The sequence below is a fragment of the Mytilus galloprovincialis genome, chromosome 13, assembly GCF_965363235.1.
Source record: "Mytilus galloprovincialis chromosome 13, xbMytGall1.hap1.1, whole genome shotgun sequence".
Taxonomy (NCBI): Eukaryota; Metazoa; Mollusca; class Bivalvia; order Mytilida; family Mytilidae; genus Mytilus; species Mytilus galloprovincialis.
In genome coordinates, this window is record NC_134850.1 from 20,343,824 (window position 1) to 20,366,944 (window position 23,121).

General features: G+C 31.3%; 1 protein-coding gene across 1 annotated transcript in view; it reads right to left on the reverse strand.

Moving 5' to 3' along the window:
- Positions 1 to 3,656: 3,656 nt before the first annotated feature.
- LOC143057288 (exosome complex component 10-like) overlaps positions 3,657 to 23,121 on the reverse strand; it is a 32,818-nt gene continuing 13,353 nt past the window's right edge. Inside the window, exons 9-22 of the mRNA XM_076230573.1 lie at positions 20,244 to 20,387; positions 18,817 to 19,007; positions 17,944 to 18,100; positions 16,991 to 17,139; positions 15,642 to 15,804; positions 14,723 to 14,858; positions 13,045 to 13,145; positions 12,561 to 12,635; positions 12,143 to 12,178; positions 10,123 to 10,201; positions 7,007 to 7,077; positions 6,153 to 6,339; positions 5,053 to 5,129; positions 3,657 to 3,769 (exon numbers count right to left, since the gene is read on the reverse strand). Of these exons, the coding sequence (XP_076086688.1) occupies positions 3,674 to 3,769; positions 5,053 to 5,129; positions 6,153 to 6,339; positions 7,007 to 7,077; positions 10,123 to 10,201; positions 12,143 to 12,178; positions 12,561 to 12,635; positions 13,045 to 13,145; positions 14,723 to 14,858; positions 15,642 to 15,804; positions 16,991 to 17,139; positions 17,944 to 18,100; positions 18,817 to 19,007; positions 20,244 to 20,387 (1,662 nt within the window). The 3' untranslated portion in view covers positions 3,657 to 3,673. The remainder of the gene's footprint in view (positions 3,770 to 5,052; positions 5,130 to 6,152; positions 6,340 to 7,006; positions 7,078 to 10,122; positions 10,202 to 12,142; positions 12,179 to 12,560; positions 12,636 to 13,044; positions 13,146 to 14,722; positions 14,859 to 15,641; positions 15,805 to 16,990; positions 17,140 to 17,943; positions 18,101 to 18,816; positions 19,008 to 20,243; positions 20,388 to 23,121) is intronic.

The window sequence follows — 23,121 nt, forward strand, 5'->3', positions numbered from 1 at the left end:
TTTGTTTAGTCATTTTTACAAACTTATAAATAAATAATAATAGTGTACAAATCTCAGGCAGAGTGAAATACCAATTATCAAGTCTTGCAAAGTGATAAAACCTACAACCTCCTATAATCGACGTGAGCTTACTTCCAATAAACGAGAGCCGTTAAAGGTAATATCACAGTTAACGCCCTTCAATCTGTTTAAAAAGTGATTGAAAAAATCTCTTTCCATCTCATGTTTTTTGAGAATTCAAAGCGTTTTTTTTGGTTTTTTTTTCAATTATGTTTTGGTCACATTAGCATGTAAACACAAGGTGATAATCCGTTTGCCAGTGTGGAAAGAAATAAGTACCGAACAGGTAAAACATTCTGTTATTCCCGACATTAATACAGGAAACCTTGTCATATATTTTAATCTCTACCTCTCATAGTTAACAAGCATTCTGTAAGTATTGTCTGGCAATACATAAGTACCATACCGGTTTAAAATTCATTGTAATGGAACAAAATTCTAATTTGATCTATAAATAGTCATGGTGTAAACTACATAAAAATATCAAGTCAAAATCTTCAAGCATGACGACAAAAATGTTGAAAACTGAATATTTAAGTGAGTTTTCTATGTCCAAAAAAAACAAAATTAACAACTCGATCTTTAACTTGTTATGATAAAACTAACTATTTGATAAGACTGTCATTCAATATAAGGAGAGGTGTAGTGCTATAAAACCAGGTTTTAATCCACCATTTTCTACATTTGAAAATGCCTGTACCAAGTCAGGTATATAGCAGTTTGATGTGTTTTGTCATTGGATTTTTCCATTTGAATAGGGACTTTCCGTTTAGAATTTTCCCTGGAGTTCAGTATTTTTGTGATTTCACTTTCTAATCATCAAATCAACATCTTCAAGAATGACAAACAAAACTACCACTAAAATATTCAAACAATTTACCTAAGACAAGAAAAATGTCATTTTGTCATTTAAATTAAAAAAAAAAAGATTGATTTCCCTTTGAACAGAAATCTACTAATTAATAAGTATTTCATAAAACATTAAATTATAGGGAAAGGGCTTTAAATGAATAAAGAGAAAAGGACAAATCGTGAAAATTGAACTTGATCTGTAATTTGTCATGCTAAAACAAAATAATGAAATATCAAATAAATATCTTCAAGCACAAAGAAAAGTCTGGAACACTGATTTTCCGGACTGACAGATGGACAGACAGACGGACTGAATGCAAACCTAGACACCTTTGACTTAGTCGGTAGGGGACTAAAAATAAAAGATGCAGGGTTTTCTGAACCATGAATGCTGAATACAGTCGTATGCGTAGGAACGTTCACCAGCACACTAAAATGTATTTGGATCAAAATGCATAATACTGAACTAAAATACGACATGAAGATAAACCAAACTGAGCTACAATCTAGATTGACACAACTAAACCAAAGCGATCTTCACTCTGAACTAGTTTTTATGGTCTCTCATTTAAAAATACACAACTCTTGTTATTCCCTTCCGTTTATTTTCACTTTTCGTTGTAATTTCCAGTTAAACAAATCTTGAACCCCAATATGTTCAAACCGTTAATTTGCAAGTGCGAGATTTTTTTATAACATCAATATAATTATAGTCACGCTATTTATCTCAATCAGAAAATAAGTTTTAAGTGTTTTTAATCTGATGATGCCTATCAACAGATCTAAACGGGTTAGGCTATAAATTGAATTGAATTCTATCTCCTTTTAGTTCAGTATTTTTGTGATTTAACTTTTTTTCAATTTGGCTCAAAAATAAGTCACTATACTGTAAGCAGAATTAAAAAAAAGTTTTGTTACTCTTTCTTGCAACATTATGCTTAAAGCATGTTTCAAATATATATTGTAACATACATAGAAAACACCATTTTTATTAGAAGAAATAATTCAAAAACGCAAATTTCAATATATTTTTTTCAACAATTCAATGTTACTATCTTGCTCCTTTCAAATGACAACTACAGTAGAAATATTTAAAGAAAGTCCTAAAATTCATTTTCATAATATCAACATAAATTGAAAATAAAATGAAATTGACTTATACATATGATTTATTTGATCACCTTGCACTTTCACGGTGTTACTGGTTTGCTGATGCTCTTCTATACCTCAGGAATAGATTGCCTTAGCTGTATTTGGCAAATCTTTTAGGAATTTTGGTCCTCAATGCTCTAACTTTGTACTTTCTTTCGCCTTTTAAACTTTTCGGATTCGAGCATCACTGATGATTCTTTTGTAGACGAAACCCACTTCTGGCATAAATACAAAATTTAATCCTGGTATCTATGATGAGTTTATTTTCTACATCAGTTGCTTTAAATATCTAACCAGTTAAAAAGTTTAGTTTGATTCAACAAATTGTAATTTTCATAGAATTTTGAATAAACTCTAAAAGCTGGAGAGCAACACTAACAGACACGTTAGAGTAACAGAATCCAGCATCAGTTTACACACATAGTATCACCTGGTTTCAACTATAAAGTATTGTAACCAGTAAACTAGTCATTAACAATGGTCCAGCAATAGTAAACATAAGAGTTCAGACTTTGAATTCTTCAGTTTTCCTATGAAGAAGGTGTCAGGTCATGTTATAAATTGACGTCAGTACTCTATCTTTAGATGTAGAAAGCTAATCTATATAGGTTTCACTCTAACAAGAATGTGTCCATAGTGCACAAATGCTCTATCTGCACTATCATTTTCTATGTCCAATGGACCATGAAAATGGGGAAAAATCTCTTATTTGGCATTAAAATTAAAAATATCATATCATAGGGAACATGTATACTAAGTTTCGAGTTGATTGGACTTCAACTTCATCAAAAACTACTTCGACCAAAAACTTTAATCTGAAGAGGGACAGACGAACGAACGGACAGACTCACAGACCAGAAAACATAATGCCCATAAATGGGGCATAAAAATAGATTATAAGCATGAATTCTGAACCAATTTTCATTGGTCTTTATTCAACAACTTTAGCTCATATCTTTTGTTTCTTAAAATGCGTTCTAATCATTACTATTTTTAATGGTTTTCCTCAAACTGTCTAAGACATTAAACATATTACTATGTGAGAAATATTGGTTTGAGAAATTACGGTATTTTTTATACTGTAAATTCAAAAATTATTGCCATGTTTTTATTTTTGCGAAAAGTGTAATGATGGTTATAATCGCAGTAATTTATACTCACATTTTGAATTATTTTTATTTGAATTAAATAGGATTTTTCTCAATATTGCAAAATTAAAATCCAATTTAAGTCTAAAAGGACATTATTACAATAATAAATGCAGGCAATAATTCTGAATTTCATTTCTGACATTACAATATATTGCATTCAATGATGAAAGATACAGTAACTTTTTTATCAACATTTACTACTCCTAAATTGTCAGCAATTACTAGATGTCACATGAGTTACCATAATTTCAGAAAGTTTTGCAATGTTTTTATTAATGCAAAAGTTTAATGGAATGTTATGGAAGTTTTGCATGTTGAATGGTATTTAATTGATTTAGGACACTGCAAGAATTTTATTGCATGGAATTTGAATTGCTGCTACACTCAAACGAACCAGTTATTGGACAAACTGGAAGAAATACATGTAAATAAAGGTAGATCTATAAAGACTGAATATTTTATTTTGGCCATATTTGTTGTCTTTGAGATTTGTCCATTTTTCCAAATGTTGAACTCTTCTGCGATTTAGCTGTAGAAAACTGTGGCTTATAAACCTAAAATTACACAAATAAACTATAATTAGCACATAATACTGTATCTGAATATTTTAATATTTAAAACTTTCAACATACTGTGGATTCATTAATATTAGTTGGATACCAATTTTCGTGGATTTAGTGGGTACAGGTAAACCACAAAGTTAAATGATCAACGAATAACAAATTAAATATAGGCTTGTAATCAGACTTTGGCAAAACCACAACATTTAATATCCATGATCATATATAAAAGTTTTCCTTTAACAACTAAAATTGGTAAACATGGAAATAAATGAATGGAGAGTGCAAATTTTATATTAGTGTTGTATTCACCGTAAAAATGCACTAAAATGGGTAACTGAAGCAGAATTAGGCATAAATCTATAAAAAAAATGGGATATTTGCGGTTGAACTAGTATTCAAAACATAATCAGTAAAGGTTTCAGAGGGTTTCTGTGGTCTAATGACACCTTATATATAAGTGTCCTGAATGGCTAGTATATTTTTCATGTGTTTCTTTTATAAGAACATTGTTTATATTTCACGATCTCCAGAAGAAACGTTTGATGTGCCCTGACAGATATAGGAAGATGTGGTGTGAGTGCCAATGAGACAACTCTCCATCCCAATAACAATTTATAAAAGTAAACCATTATAAGTCAATGTATGGCCTTCAACACGGAGCCTTGGCTGTATGTATGCAGTTGATTTTGCTTACATCTTGAAGGCTAAGAATAATGAAATCATTGGATTAGTTTACTTAGTTTAAACATATTTATTTATAGTGGATAGGGAAACAAGTTTAGCAACTTATATTAATCCCCTTCCACTTTGTGGGTGCGAGTGCTGCCTTGTAGGGGCATCGGATTGCCATTTATGGTCCCCTTCCGATGGACTATCATCGTTTATTCAAGACCATACTTGCAAATGGTGTCAAGGGAGAGCCAAAAATTCAGTCCCTTAAAATTTCATCCCGGAAATTATTGGATACTTAACTTAACCACCTATATTCGTAATCAGTGTAATTAAACACATATGTTATTATCACGAAAATATTTGGTTGAAAATTATTACTAGTGGTCATAATTGTAGTAAAATTCCCATAATTTTCAATTCAGGATCATTCACCCATGTCTTTAAGGATGCAATGACGTCACATCATTTGGAATCAGGCCACAATAACCATTAACCACTTTTTTGCCTCGGGCAGCAATATGAGTAGGACAATTTTGCAGTTATTACATATACATATGCAAAACCCAATGTTTTCGCAACAAATATGTGATAAATAATCTTACCTTACTACCCCTTCCTCTTCTTCTCATTCCTGCATTTGGATCAAAGACTTTTTTCTTCCCTTCTTTAGAGGTCCCTCCTACAATGAAATAATGAAAATATTTAGTAAAATACTTGGATTATATGCTGCCCATTAAAAAAAAACCATAAATTGAGAAACTTGTGAATGTTATTACCTTTTAAGAGTATTAAAAGTAAAATCTCTTTAAAAACGATTGGCAGTTAGAACTTCCTCTGATATTGGTAGCTCAATAAGTGTAAGTTCACAAATTATTAGTTGAATTTATTTAAGTGATTGCTCAACAATCAACACAACCACAAGTTTTTCGATTTTCTAATGTTGCATAAAAATAAAAATTTTAAAATTTATATAAATTGTAAGTTTGATTTTTGCGACATATATCTTTTTATCGCAACATATAGCTTGTCACAACTTTCACAATGATAAACATCTGAAAATTTCTGACTTTATGGTGTAAAAGTGAAAGAGATGAAAGTTGTTTCCAAAATGTAAAGTGTTAAATATTGTTGCTGCTCTTTTTTCATACTTATTAATATATAACCATTTGCTATTTTAATAATAGTTGTGAGAGAAAAAACAAATCAAATTTAAAAGGTATAAATTAAAGCTAATTTATAACAGTTTCACGCAAATTTAATCACCAAAATTGGACAAAAAACAACTACTTCAGAGATCATGTGACACTATGACATTTTCAATTTAAAGTTTATAAAATTAGATGCTGTGCATTTGTTATATCTTTCGGTACTGTCTAACTTTATATCAATATATATTATTGTTCAATAGGCTCGGAGGAAATGATTAAATAGTTTAAAAATTTTAGGGGGTCAGGCCACTTCTGAATTGACCCATATTTAATAAATTTCAAATGTACAGTCCAACCTGCCTAATCCGACACTGAGTATTCCAACATCTTGTTTTAACCGACACATTTTCATGATCCGAAAACATGCCTATCCGTGCAGAAAAAAACCTGAATATTTCAACACCCTGCTTAATATGACATTTTTTTCTGGTCCCCCAGTGCGTCAGATATCACAGGTTACACTGTAATATGAAAAACAACAGAAATGTCCAAACCTTCAAATATATTTAAATTAGCTTTGCTGTAATCGTATGGTGTGAAGTCTTCTGCAGGCTCCTCCTCCTCCTCCTCTTCCTCTAATTGTAATTCTCCTTCTTCTTCCATTTTCCTCTTCTTTTTCTTCTTTCTGCTTGTCTCAATATCTGTATCTTTACCAAGAATTCTTCCATGACCACTTTTGAGCTTTAAAAATATAAAAAATGGAGTTTAGGGCTTAAACATATTAACAACTATAGCTGTCTGCAGAGCATGAAAGATTTCCACCATTGCCCCCTTTTTTTAACATCTATTTTATAGAAATATGTCATAATGCAATTTCTTTTTAAATTGTTTTCAAGCTTTTCAAGTAAGAAATATGTAGTAAGAAAATTAAAAAATTCTCTTCCAGTCCTATGATAAGTATAATTAAACCATGTCAATCCTGTTTATGCTAACCAAAAATAAATTGTTTTGTGCTCGCCTAGAGTGTGGATATCAGTCTAATACAAAGCAGGATATGTTCATGTCATATGGACATATTGTCAATCAATCATTGAAACAATTCATATGCTGTTGACAATGTCAAATACTTTATTTATATCAAAGTCTGTCTATAGAATTTGATGTGACTGTCATACAAGTGAGAGGTTTAGCAAGCTATAAAACCAGGTTTAATCCACCATTTCTTACATAAGAAATGCCTGTACCAAGTCAAAATTTTGACAATTGTTATCTATTCGTTTGATGTAGTTTGAGCTTTTGGTTTTGCCATTTGATTGGGGACTTTCCGTTTTGAATTTTCCTCAGCGTTCAGTATTTTTGTGATTTGACTTTTTATGTAAATGCACAATTTAACTTCATACATAGATACCTTTCCAAACGGCTGTAACAAATCTCCAGTATCTTTAACTTCAACCTTTTGTCGCTTAGCAGCAGGTGGTCCTAAAGATTCAGAATAAAATAGCACAGTAAGAATTAAAAATTTCTTCCCAAAGGAAATTCAGCATTCCTTCAGTTTATTTTTTCTAAATAATTAGTATGGTTTTGGTAGCATTTTTATAGAACTATATATGGTAGCAAATTTTAGTTAATCAAGTTTTGAAAAGAGACTAAACTTTAGTTTTGAAAACTATATTTATTCATTAGTTGAAAAATTGAGAATGAAAATGGGGAATGTGTCAAACAGGCAACAATCTGACCAGAGAGGGAAAATGCAACTCTCTGATGTGTGCTTCAGCTGGCCTTGATCAAAATTTGTTTTGAATTACATGCTGTTTTGGACCTATCAAGAATTACTCTTATTTAAGTACTTTGACTGTTTTTTTGGGGGGGGGGCAGGGATCTCCATGGCCTGTTTAACGATGGCGCCCCGCCATCGTTCAAATGTCTTGCGCCATCGTCAAATAACTTGCGCCATCGTTAAATTGTCTTGCGCCATCGTTAAATTGTCTTCCGCTATCGTTCAAAACTTCATCGTTTTTTGTAGCCCGACGCCATTTTTTTATCAATTATAATCAAATGCATGTAATTGCATAACCCTTAGGCTTTTTATGTTATAATCCAATACAGTTCTAACGCCTGAGGGATATCCGGATTAAGATCGCTAATCACTTGGACCTGAGCTTGTATACAGGTAGATCAACAAACCAGACAGGAGAATACTATCTGAGGATAGGGATCCATTTGTCGAATTAATCAACTAAGTTTCAGCAAATGATTATGATAATTTAGATTAAATAAATAAATTAATAATCCAGTTACAAAGAAAACAGTTTAACAAGTCGAACACATGCTTTATTTTGACTTACGCAATCAGCATTCCCCTTTTCTTAAGAAGTACAAAATAAGACGCAAAACAGTAAATATTATTTCATCGCAAATAACTCGAGTACTGCTGTAACGATAATTTAGAATTACTTTAAAAGTTTAAAAGTAAAAACTTAAATATTTCCTGTAAAGAAATATCGTATCCTAATTCCGAATTCATTTCGTATATTACAATCAAATTGATACATCCTCGTTTCCGGTTTCTATTCAGACTCGAAAGATGCATGTTGCACAGCATCAATTTGCCAGATAAAGTAATTAAAAACCTTTTCATTTGTCAACGTTTGCTTTACAAATCTCTTTAACCTTTTACATAACCCGTACGCATCGTTTTGTTGTTGCTGCAAATCAGCCATACCGGTAATGGGTCCTGAATTTGACAGTGTCCATGAAAAATAAGCTCCACATCATGATTTTTAACCCCCATAACAATTACCAAAAATACAAGAAATCTACATGGGGACCTTCATGACAGCTTTTGGTCATTCTCGACTAAGGGGGACCATGAAGACTTGGCATTTGAATGGCTAAAAACGGCAATACAGTCGATTCCACTTAATTGCATACCGCTTAATAGCATAATTCGGTTAATTGCATACTTTTCTCCTGCACAAAACCATTTCCCATTCATCTAATGTTAAATTGTACGGTTATATGCATAGCCCCACAAGTGGCATTTCGGTTAATTGCATAGAAAATAATCGCCAGCTAGATATGCTGAGTTAAAACTAACGAGATTTTTGACCGGAAACAGCAATTTGGTAAGTATATTTTTCTTGAATGCATCATAATTTTTTATATTATTTCACATTTACTTATGTGTTATTTAAATAAAGTTTTAAAACAGTTTCTTTCGTGTTTATATGATTATAAAAAAGACCTCGATGTGTACACAGGTAAAGTTTCCCATATTCTATTTTAAGCCTCGAGGTCATAAAAATGTCAATCAGCTGATTGTTGTAAAAACACTTGTTGTAACCATTCTATGATCTTCTATCTCAAAAGGTGTTAATTATTGATTGCATATCAAACATTGTTCATAGATTACATTTTGGGTGTATTTTTAAAACAATAACGCCTGCTAATTATCGGTCATATCCGACCATGTGCAATCTCGTAATTTGGCTAGGAGTGATCTACATTTTATGTTAAATATTACAGGGCATTTATATATGGTTGAAGAATTTCATACATTAATCTTTCAATTTAATATTTTTTGAAAAGAACATTTACTTAAAATTATTATATTTTCTCACTTTCAACACTCGTGTCCAGCAAATAACCCATGCAGGGCCCCATTACCTGTGAACTTTGCATATACGAAACTAACGAGGTTAAAGTAACAGTGTTACATCACTGTGCAATCGGTAAATACTGCATATTAAAGGCAGTTCATTACACATTTATTGTATCAAATGATTATAAACTGTGTAGCATTGTTCAACAGTTTGTTTTAATCAAAACGTAACAATATAATGTGTACATCCGGGTCATAGAAACAAATCTATTTTTAGAACAATTTTATTTTCGTATCTCAGGTAAAGGAAAAGTCGGTACATAAATAAACTAAAACTAAATGTGTTTATAAATTTTATGGAAAGAATAAACAATGAAATAAAATGCATGACTTTAATTAGAATAAATAATCATTCAATATGTTGTAAGTGGATTATGGACGTCGTCTTTCTTCAAGATATCCTTTAATACTGATCTGCACTATCTATGTTATTTGACTCCGTATTTTGGCATTTCGGATATAAGCATACTCCGCTTTATTGCATAATTTCGTCTGACAAATAGGCTATGCAAATAACCGGAATGTACTGTAAATGAAAGTATTGATACTTCTAATTCTATAATGAAAATTCAAATAAATATAATTTAAATAAGCAATGAATTAGCATGTTCACCATTCCTTGTATGGAGGGATAAAATACTTCCGATCGCGCTACACTGTACAGCGTAGACACGGTTTGTAATGGTGAAAGTTATGAAGTTCCTCCATCGTTCAATTTTCATCCATGGAGATCCCTGGGGGGGCTTCATTCTGATCTAACGAGTCAAGAACTTGCCTTTTGTTGATCTCAGCAATATATGTTTTTTTTAATTATCTACAATAAATCACCCCCATAAATTGCTCCCTATAATTATTACAAATACCTGATGATGTTGCTGGAGTAGGGGGTGTTTCTTTTCTTTTTACTGCTGTATGTTTCATTAACATCCAGTTATTAAACACCTATAGCCAAAAATAAAATAAATCTTTAAATAATGTTTTTTAATTTTATAGAAATTATAACCTACATCTACCGGTATACTGTTCCATATAACATGTATAAGTGCAATTAAAGTACTTTTGATAACTTTTTCTTGGACAGTCGAAATACAAAATTGTGCATCAGTTCTTCTTTCAGCAACTTCTGTGTAACAATAAATAATCAAAGTGATGGATATCGCTCATGGAAAGATTGGAAGAGTAGTTTGGATAATTTCATATTAAGGTATAGTGGGGACAAAAGAACATAAATAAAGCACTATTGTTGAAAATTCTTTCAGTAAATGTTACCAACTACTTTTATAAGACATAAGCTATTAAAGAACTTAAAACACAGTGTCAACAATAATAATCTAAAAATGTTGTTTTGGGGCATTTTGTAAGTTAAAACATAGGTTATATGACATTGAAGATTAAAAGTTGTAGAGTGCTTTTTGATCAATTTATATTTTTCAGAATAGAGCATTGAAAATGTACTTTTTCAACGTAAACAAATTAAAAAACTTATTTTTATTGAAATGCAGATTTTTCTTGATTGCAAAAATATATATCCATTTCTTATAAAAATTCAAATGACTAAAACAGACATAATGATTGATGGGGAATAAACTAATAAAAAATGGTTTGTTATAATCAAAAGTTTTAAAATTTTAAAACTGTTTCAAGCCAATTACTGATAAAAAATAAATAAATGAACTAACCTAAATTGTTGATTAATTGCAGATGATTTTTGGAAATACCTTTTATATATTCATATTTATATTTTTTTTTTAAAGATCTTGTTAATCCTTAATAAATCATTTATCTTTCAGACATAATTTACAGATTCACTTTATGTAATGTAGATCAAAAGTAATAGGCAATAAATAAATCTATCATCCTTATCTATAAAACATCTTGTACATACATTTGTGTATTCAATTATGAGGTCAAATATTCATTGATATTTGTTTATTGGGATTTATATTGAAGCACAGATGTAATAGGGTCTGTATAATTATGTAAGACTGAGGTTGATAAGTAATGTGGTCAATTTGATTGACAGTTCAGGAGGTGGGGCCTTGTAATTAAATGTTAAAGGTTCACCTTGTCCTTGAATGGTTGATGATAATGACAGATGTCAATCATCTTGTATTGTATCAATACTCAATTACCTAATCAAGATGTTTAAAAAAAGTCTTTCCATCAATACTCCTTAATGACATATATTCTTGAATGAACTGCTCCAAAAATATACCCATTTGTTAACGGCCTTTATGTATATTATGTGCACATACATGAGAACTATAGGGAACTATATTTCAGTGTGAATACATTTAGTAATAGTAGCTAACCTGTCGTGTTGTTAGGGAGGCCAATGCCTAAGGAAAGATTTAGAAGTTCAAATCTTTCCAAAAAAAATCCTACGTGCACAGGTCCTGTCAACAGTTTATGAGTAGCACAGTAGAAAGAAAAATAATTACTATACAGTTAAAGCTGTCTAACCTGTATGTTAAGGTCACCCTTGAAAAAAGTGAAAATATCTTTATAAGATGATGATGATGGAGGTGTTTAATGACCTTTACAATATTGGTGTGCTTAAGGGGATACAGAACACCTAAGGGAGTTAACACTTAAAAATCAGCTGCATGTTTTAATCACATATTATCATTAAGGAAAAATCAAGCTGGTCACCGATCAAAATATTTGTTTGTCAAACTGCTATATATCCAAACAAATTATTCCTGTAAACATGTGGTTCAAATGTCTAGAATTTTCATATTTTTGTCAACAGTCAGGGTTATTATTTTGTCAAAACTTCATGAAAATTCAAACAAGCCAAATCTTTGTAAGTGTTGGTCACCCTTAAGAGAAATATCATTGATATAGTAGTTAAATTTCTATGTAATTGACTTTACAACTTACCTGCTCATGTTTACCATCTTTAGTTTCTGGAAGATACTGTAAAAAAATATTATGCATAAATATTAGTTATTTTTTTATTACATCACCAAATTATAACCTTCCTGGAATACAAGAAAAATTAAGGGGTAATGTTTCCATGGGACACAGATGATGCCCACGCTTGCATATCACATAAAGTTATAAAGGGACAAAACTGAAGAACGGTAAAAGTAACGTTACCCAAATTTCAACTTGATCTGATTTTGTGGTAATAAACATTGTGTATAAGTTTCATAACATTTGGTTGAAACCAACTATGGGATGTACTTTCTATATAATGTCATATTTCATACAGGATAATTTTCTTGCTGAAATTCTTCTGACATCCTATTTCCCACCGATGCTGTTTCAAAAAATTAGGAAAAACTGAAATTATTACCTGTGAAATTGGACTAACAAAGGTGGCTGTTATTGCTGCTGCCATTCTCTGTGCTCTTGTAAACTCTTTAGGTGACTGAAATTCAAAACAGGTTGATCAATTAGTAACCAACATTAGTATTCATCCCATATTCCCTTTTTACAAATCTATCATTTATAATAATGGGGGACAATATAATCATACTCAACTTAAACAGTGCTTATTTGTTTTCAAAGGCGTTTGTATCCCTCAAACCCCCATGGCTATGGATGTGATATCTACAAGTTTGAACGAACATAACTACAACATCAATTATCCCCCCAATTTGTTTTAAATTAATGAAAAAGCTCATGTCAATGGATCTTTCAAATTGATAATCTTTAAAATGTGCACTTTGCTTGTCGTTGGAGGCTGTGGGGTGACCTGTGGTTGTTGATTTTTGTGTCATTTGGTCTTTTTTGAAGAGTTGTCTCATTGGCAATCATACCTTCATTTTTATACTTACATGATTTTCAAACACTGTTAATAAAGGTTTTTTCTTCAGTATAGTAATGTTTTCTTTACTATTTCCAAACATGGTTGGATTCTCTTTCAGTAACGTAGGATCTGAAATAAAAGTAATATAATGTGATTATCTTTATTGATGGCAGAAAACTTGTAGTTCCATGGACATGATGAACACTTAATTTCTAGAAAATTCTGCATATTAGCTTGTATAATTTTTTTTTATCTCGTTGAACAATTAAATGTGTTGTTCATCTATACCCACAAAATCAACAAAACAAAATAATTATAAATCCAATGGCATGGTGACCATTACATGATATATTTGGAGAATAAGCTACAATGCTAAATATGATTAATAATTTGACTTGCTCAATAAAGATATAGGAAAAAACTTTATGCTGATTATGAAAGTAAATCTACAATGTATAAAAGTGTTTTGAATTCAGCAAGGCTATATACATGTATATTTTATCAATTAAGTAATTCTATAAGTTTGGACAAAGATATATTGTAGGGTATCAACAGCCTATGTTCAAGATGTTACAATTTTGAAAATCAGTTTTTGCAGTTTTTGCAATAGTCTGGTCAATCTAGCATAAATTTGACCCTAACCTTGAAGTAATTGCAACAGATGATTGTTAAGTTTTAATCTTTAGCATTACCTCAAATATACATAGAAAAAAGTCCCATAAAATCTAACTTGAGGGAAACTAAAAAATAATGATCTTAAAAGTCCTATGGAGATTTGCATTGATATGGGAGCTAACTCTGCAAAAAAGACAGAAATAACAATAAAAATTGATACAAAATTATAACTTTTCCGTTTCTATTAAACAGAATGTATTGATTCTTGATATCTTAGCCGTCTTGAGAGCATAACAAACAACTCTTAATGTGTATCTTTTATCAAGCTACAACCTAGATTTCATAATTCATTAGTTGACCGTTTATTAGATTTTTCAGCATGTCATGGTAAAAAATCTCAAATTGAATAAAACTAATTTAGCATATCTTCTTTTTGTAGTTTAAAGTTTCTTTTAACAGATAGATGCTGAACAAATATAATTGACAGATATAAACAATACCAAATATTAACATTATTTTTTTTAAATGGTCACAAAGCCATAAACTTGAAATACTTTAATGAAAAATGTGCAAAAAAAAATTCCCATAACACTTAGGTTTTGTACATTTCATGAGCAGAAGATGATATAATGTAGTCAAATACGAACTTATTACCCCATCAGAGTATCATATTTTACATGAATTTAAAGAAAATCAACCTAAAACTGATAAAAAAGGACTAATTTTGCGGAGTTAACTCCCTTTCCAATGTTAATTTCCATAAGAAATTCAAAATGCAAAATTTGAGTTTTCCTCAAGTTAGATTTTATGTAACTTTTTTCTGTGTAGATTTTGGACTAAATGCTATAGATTACAGTTAAAAAAATTATGTTGCAATTAGTTTGCGGTTCAAACTTAGTTTGACTGGACTACAAACATTATGATCTCTCTTGGGTATAATTTATCAAGAATCATTCAGCAGTTCAAAACCCCTTTCAATTCTGTAAACTTATCTTTCCTACCAACCCATTTTTAAAAGTTCAGTCGCAAATTGAAAACAAATTTCAAGTTGGTGTAAAATTAGTCCAACAATATCAATTGTTTAGGCTTACCCAGTAAACATGGTGTGTTTCCCAGATCTTGGTACTTCTGTTGGTATGACATATCATGTGTACAGTTTAACAGACTGTCAGGGTTATATTTGGGATGTTTGTACATACTCGGTTCCTTGATTTTAGGTGTTGAGACCTGAAAATATAAGTATAAGATCTATATTCTATTCTTACTTCAATCTTTTTTCTGTCTTCAATTTGTAAAACAAGTGTTCGCATCTTATTGTATAATTTATTTGTTAATATCACTGTGTAAATGATGTAAGTGTTCGGAAAACGGTAAATGGGTGAGTGATGAATCTGAAAATGCATCCAGTCTTCATGATAAAACTTTTGAATCCAGAAGCTCAATTCTTTGAATATTTTAGATGTATTTTGTTGGCTTGCTGCACCATCAACAGTAAAGCTGACCTATATAAACCCTGAGACTAAATTTCAGTAATCATTGTAATGTAGATCTTAAAAAAATGTTTTCAGTGTTCACTAAGTATATCTGCATTGAGATAATATAAAAATAACTGTGCAATATCACTTTTGCTATCTGACGTTTTCTATCTACCTTCAAAAATATAGATCAACATGTGAATATCCCTGATCGATTCAAATAAGTTAAAATATACAAATTAGTAGTAATATGGAATATCCTTACTGTAGTAAGTGGTACTTCTCTGGCTTCCATTATAATATTGTGTATTTCTATCAGATACTGTCTAACCAGTGGAGGTATAGGGTTACTTACTGTAGTAAGAGGTACTTCTCTAGCCTCCATTATAATATTGTGTATTTCTATCAGATACTGTCTAACCAGTGGAGGTATAGGGTTACTTACTGTAGTAAGGGGTACTTCTCTGGCCTCCATTATAATATTGTGTATTTCTATCAGATACTGTCTAACCAGTGGAGGTATAGGATTACTTACTGTAGTAAGGGGTACTTCTCTGGCTTCCATTATAATATTGTGTATTTCTATCAGATACTGTCTAACCAGTGGAGGTATAGGGTTACAGCATGCTAGCACACCTTGTCTCTCTCTTGGCAATATTTCACTTATTTGTAATAACATGTGGTTTGGTAATACGTAACTGAAAAAAAACCAGTTATAAATCAACTACATGTACCCCGGTATACAGATTATGCAAATAATTACATTTTTCAAATCAAAAAAATTCACAAGCCTGCACGAGTTTTAGATATTAAATCAAGTATCTTAAAGCTTGTTAATAATGGACTTGTTATGAATTTTTGATTTATCAAATATAAACTGAAAGAAGACAATTTTCATTGCAAACCTGCTAATGTTTGTCATTTAACCCTTTCGCCGATGAGTCCCGGTTTACCGGGATTCACGCTTCAGACAGCTGACGATGAGTCCCGTTTTACCGGGATCGGAATACCTCTTTTATATTTCCCGCTCAAAACAGTGCAAACATGAGTTATCTTTCTTTGAGGAATACCCGGATGAAAGTGTAAACATGGCGCTTCCGTTTGTTGAAAACCGTGTCAAAATCAGAGGAAATTTACGGAATTTACGAGAATTTGAAATGAGGAAACATTTTTTTTAAAAAAATATGGAAGAATTAAAGCCAAAATAGAATACTGTTTTGACATAAAATGTCGTTTTATGTACAAAACACTTGGAATGGACATCGTTCAGTGTGAGGAATTTGTACTGCCTCATAAAATTTTTCTAAATTTTGCCGTTCTGGGTTAGAAAATTACGATTTGGGGTCAAAATGCAGAATTTTGGGAATTTCACCTAGATAATGCTGAAAATTTGAAAATTTGAATATTTTATGAAGAAAAAATTATCAAAACATGAACAAAACTGTGAACATGGTGTTCAGTGAATGAAACAAAGACACAAATAACTACAAACAAAGTTTTCATTGACATGTATGATGAACATCTCCAACTGGAGTAATAGTAGCCAGGGAAGCCATCGTCTCAGAGTAGCTTCTGTCTGGGCAGCAATCGGTGAAAGGGTTAAGGAGCCTTAAATAGCTTGCTAATGGGTATAGGTTTTACTCATTGTTGAAGGCTGTACAATGACATACAGTATCTAAATTCTACATCATTTTGTCTCTGGTGGAGAGTTGTCTCATTAGCAATCAAACCTCATCTCCTTATTTTCACATATTAAATGTTGTTTTTCATATCAGCTTAATTTCTTAATATTGAACCTTAAACAAAGACAACAGTTAAGGAGTATCAATATGAAACCAGTGCTGATATGGACAAGGAAAAGCATAATAAAACATGGTTTCTTACCCTATACTTTCATCCTCCACTCTGGCTATTCTGTCTCTCCAGGAATATAAGTTTTTTAATGCAGCCAATTGTCTAGAGTTGAACACTTTCTTACTCTTCTTGTATAATTCCATGTATAAACCATCTGTGTATATAGGTTTTCTGTACACCTATAATCAAGGAAATATTTAGATGTTTTTCCATGAGATTTTTTATGAGTTCAATGCATTAGATTTTGTGTGCAATAGATAAATTCAAAATTCTTCATTTCCCTCATTTCATGTGTTCATAACCAACAACACTTAGGTAGCAAAGTGTGAAACCAGATAAGGCAAAGGTTGAGCATGTTTTTTTTTAAATCATTTTTGAAAGCAGAATAGTTGCCAATAATTGGTGAAATCCACTTTATTTGAACTTTGGTGGATATTTGTCTCATTGGCTATCATACCTCATCTCCTAATTTTATCTTGAAGCCAATTATAAAAATTCTTTATTTTCAACAGATTATAAACTAAATAAAACCTTTAATTCTTCTTTCAAAACAAAGAAAAACATTGGGTACTTTTTTCCTTTGAACGTCTTGAGCTTACTAAATGATAACAGTTATACCTACTCCTGGAAAGCTTACATAAATACTGAACCACAACTATTTACCAGGCTATTATTTGTAATGACATGAGCAACATGATTGGTACCACATGTGGAGCAGGATCTTCTTACCCTAAAGGAGCACTTGAGATCACCCCTAGTTTTTGGTGGGGTTAGTGTTGCTTATTCTTTAGTTTTATATGTTGTGTCATGTGTACTATTGTTTGTCTGTTTGTCTTTTCATTTTTAGCCATGGCGTTGTCAGTTTATTTTCGATTTAGGAGTTAGACTGTCCCTCTGGTATCTTTTGTCCCTCTTTTTTGCGCTTGCTAACCTTGCTTAACCTTACAATAACTCTTTACATTTTCTACCTAACTGATACTAACCTGTGAACAGACTCTAGTACTCTTCTGAAAAACAGAATGAAGGAGATTATTCTGTTCATTTCCTCTCTCAATCAATTCGTTTCTCATCTTGTCATAGATATACAGTAAATAGTGGGTGTCTTCTCTCGCATACTTGATTAATTCTTCAGGGAGTGGTCTATAAATAAATATAACATAGATATACAGTAAATAATGGGTGTCTTCTCTCCCATACTTGATGTGGTCTGTAAATAAATTCAAAATAGGTAAGAATTATCTCCCCTCATTTATGCTGAATTGTCTACCCTTTGCACAACAGTAAATATGCAGAATTCAGCTCAAAAGTTGTATTTATACTTATAATAAAGCAAACAGACAGATATACAGTCAGTATTTTTATTACTTTGTCAGAGTTCTGCAACAGTAACTTCTATGGTTTAGATTTTAAAGTCTTCATTGTGATCATGATTAATGTTTATAGCCATGTATAGTGCATTTAATTGGTTATAAAGGATAAATTTTGCAGTCATATGACTACTGGATAATAATTAAAATTTCTGAGATACACTTAACCTATTAAAATGTATAAACCAGCTGCATTTGTTTACACCTGTCCTAAGTCAGAAACCTGAGGTTCAGTAGTTGCTGTTTGTTGATGTGTTTCATAAGGGTTTCTCTTTTTTTTTATAGACTTGACCGTTGGTTTTCCCATTTGAATGGTTTAACACCAGTCATATTTTTGGGCCCTTTATAGCTTACTGTTAAATGTGAGCCAAGGCTTCGTGTTGAAGACTGTGAATAGACCTATAATGGTTTTTCTTTTCAAATGTGACTTGGATGTCGCATTGGCTCTCATACTACATCTTCTTATATTTATTTACTATATTCAATTACCTTATTCTCCAATCAGCTAACTGATACTGTTTATCTGCCTCTACCTGGCAATAAACTTGTAACAAATGTGCCAGGGAGTGCCGTGCCATATTTAACACTCTAGCAGCCTGTCCTGTATCAAACATGTTGATAATATACAACCCTAAATCTCTTTGCAACCAGCCAATGTCCATATCTGCACCATGTAACACCTAAAACAGATAATTAACATTAATTCATAGTTTATTCAATATTCTCCTTGAACTGGAACAATCATGATTAAAACAATTGCCTGGACACTGATCACTTTCCATTTGACCCTGTTTCAGAGGTTCAAAATTGATTTTGATTTGATTTACAATCAAATTTTCTTAGAAAACTGTCATGAATTTATGCAAAAATTAGATTTAGACGAAATTCATTTACATTTATGACATCACAAAAACATCACTAATGACTCAATTGCTCAAAATCTCTTTTATAAGAAAGATTTTGACTTTTTAACATATGTTTTCATAAAATTTTCATTACATTATCCCATCTTAAAAATTTCAGAAATTAAGGGCCAATATTATAGGGTTATTGCATGAATATTGGGGAATATTGTCCCGAGTAGAATTTTATATTGCAGGAGCTTGCGAGTGCAATATATGTTTTACAAGGGACGATATTCCCCAATATTCATGCAATAACCCTTTTATTGTATAGCAATATAATATTTAAAAGTAAAAATTGGTTTAAACTAAGATTTTGTCATTGATGACGTCATGAATTTTGAAGACTTATTGCACTAGTGCAATATTAGAATTTATTGCACGCTAACTTTTGGTTACGTTCTGTGGGAAATATTATATTGCTATACAATATTATGTGTTATTGAACAAACTCCTTTGAATCGTACTTTCCCAAGTTCATTTCTAAGTTTTAAGGATGCGCTAACAAAATCTAATATTCCACCAAAGCTGAACATGCTGAACAAGAATGGATATGAATGACATTTAATGTATAATAATTACATTAGATGTATGTTTCATTATAATACTTTATTCTGATTGGTTAACTGCACATCATGTGTTATTCCGTATTTTTAAAACAGTTGCATTGCTCAATACAACTTATCATTCATGATAACACGTGGTCCAACAATAAAGTGCACAGGTGAATTAAATAAAAAAGATATATAAAATTCGTGTTTTCATGATCATAGCTAAAAAATGTAATTATAAGTATTGAATGCTTCTTTTTATAACTTTATAGGGTTGTAAAAGCGTTGACCGTGTGAACATTTTTAGAATGAAGTGCTATCGCGCTTCATTCAAAATGTACTTCGGTCACCACTTTTACACCCCAATAAATTTACAAAAAGAAGCATTCAATTCTTAAATGCAAAGTTAATGGTATTTAAAAAAATTCTAGCTTTAAACATGAAAAAAAGTTAAAAATTATACCTTTAATATAGAGGGATCTGTAAAAACTACATTTAGTAAATGTAGTTCATTCCTAAGTTCTAATGTGTCTATAATATAGTCATTGGTTCTGGTAGATATCTGCATTAAACATGTCAATCCTTGAAATGATCTGTACGAATGGTGCTGAAATAAAACAATAACTAAGTTAATAACATATTTAGAATCTTATGAGTAATTTCTTTCTTTTCTGTTATTCTATTTTGAAGTTGAATCACAAAACAAGTCTTAAATTAACATAATATTTTGTCTGTGCATTTCAAAGACAAAGGACACAGTGGTTTCACTTGTACTCTTTCCAAAAAAATTGGCTACCGGTATATGTATTTAATGTCTAGAAACGCATCCTTAAACATATAAAATGTAGCACAACTATTTTTGGGGGACCTTTTTTGCACAATTCTGTTATACTCTTTAGAAGATAACAGTATTGTATTTTAAGCACTGACGGTATCACTTGGTGATTTTACGGTCTAAAATTAATTTTACTGGTGTCTTGTAAGCAGAGCCAATAAACCAGTATTTACTACCATCAAATGACCAATTGATACCATTGGAGCTTAAAATTAGGGATGTCAAAAGATCTGAAATTTAACACTCGGTCATGATACTTGCGAGTGCTCGAGTACTCCGATGAATCTTAAATGTCTATTGAAAAGTAAAGATTTTAGGTGGGATGCAGTGTTTTTGTTTTTACCTGCATACACTTATTAACAAAAAGACAAATGTACTACAAAAATAACTTGATCCTCTGTTAAGTGTATCTGACCTCCTTTTTTGTGTCAATTTAACAATGAATAACTGACTGGCATTTCTACAAATAACCTATCATAATAGCAATTATTGTTTGTGTAGGTGTTCATGAACCAATTTAGAAACATGCAAATAAAACCATAAATATTTGAATATAAAAGTCCGACAAAGTAGACAAAAAGTGGCATCTGTACCAGGGCTTCCAAAAAATATTTGAGCCAGCCGGACATTTCATATCTGATCCCGATTTTAATCCCTTAAGACTTAGTCACAAAAGGCAATTATGGTAATCAGATGGCCATTCCACTGATTGACATTACATAAAAAAAAAAAAACGATCTTAAACTTTACTTTGATATGATATGAATTTGATGTTAGGATGTTACTGTTAAATTGGCAGTGCATCATTCAAAGTGTGCACATCAGCTTGCTCATATCTGCCGTAGACTTTTTATTTGTGCAAAATGACATTGTCAAAAACTTTACTTTCGTTTTCAACCGGAAGTTGACTTGACAATTGTAAAACATGGACCATAAACGGATACGTAAAATCCGTGTACGTTTTATAAAGCACGACTGAGAGAAGAAGCTCTTTCCACGTTATTTCTTCAACAAAATACTTGATTTGAACGTTAGATACAGGTCTCATTGATAATTTTAGCATTTTTAAAGAAATGTAGGATGCATTATTAAATTTCCCACCTGTGCACATGCGCACACGTGTTCTAGTTCATAAGATGTAGTTCTGACGATTTTTTTTTATTTAAAACCTTTTTAAATTTTTCATCAAACAATGTCAAATCATATTATTATACTTATTTCTAATAATTTAAATCTTTTGGACTAAATCAATTAGATAAAAACCTCTGAAATGTAAGAAAATAATTGTGAATAAACCAATCAATTTATATACGATGTCCGGTACTGAACATAGTTCACCTGTCACCTGAACAGGTAGATTTCAGCTGTCCAACTACTAATTAGCCTTGATTAAATTTAGAAAGTATTGAAGTAGGTGTTGTTTTGATAGTAATTAATCATCTTGTCACATTTATGACCGGAAATGTGTTGATGTTAAAGGCAAAAGGTTGGGTCAAAAAGATCGTGAATTATGTAAAAATGACCTAAAAAGCCTTGAAAACTAAAAAGTATATGACCGTTTCATGCTTTGCCCAGCCGGACTTTTATCGGACATTATACAAATGACCGGAATATATGACCGTTTTGGAAGCCCTGATCTGTACCTGTTGAGTTGGTACTATTTATATTCATTAATTTGTCAACAACAATATAGGACTTCAAATTACTTGTGCTTGTTTGTGTTGCTCAGTCTTCAGTTTTCTGTGTTTTGTTTTTTTGCACTATGGTTTGTCTGTTGGTGTTTTTCCTCATATGTTAGCCATCATGGGGCATTGTCAGTTGATTTTTAACTTATGAGTTTGAATGTCGCCTCTCTTTAATAGTAAATTAAACAATAATTAAGTTTCAAACAAAGAGTAATTAAATAAATTTAAACGTACATCTCATACCAATAACTTATACATAGAAGTCTTGTTTAACAAACAAAGGTAAGTTAAAGGCTTGTGATGTGTTATTAATCAATGAAAGTGTTGATTCGTGTACAAACACCATTCAAAATGTCTCTAATCAGTAGGGTTCACTAAAGGGCACTTTGAATTTGTTCTTGTTTGGAATATGATCTAGTCAAGAACTTCTGATGAATGACTGTTTGAGTTTCAATTTTTTTTTACAAGTAGTGCCCTTGAAAACTTCTCCTCGGAAGGATCAGACTACTATATGCTAGTACCAAATAGAAGTCTCAGGATAAACGAATTATTGTTGATAATGAATTCAAAATAGTATTACGAAGGGGATATTTCAAGAGAACTAAAGTGAGTGGAAATGTGAAAACTATCTCAAGATTTATAACAGGCAAACAAGTATCTGAGTACTAAAAGTGTACTTGAGTATTCTGGCTTCCGACCGATTACCTGAATACTTGAGTACTCGTTGCAATCCCTACTTAAAATACAATACCGTTATCTCCATTCTAATAAAATCTGTCAGAAAACAACATCTGCCATACCTCGTATGCACTTGTGCTTTC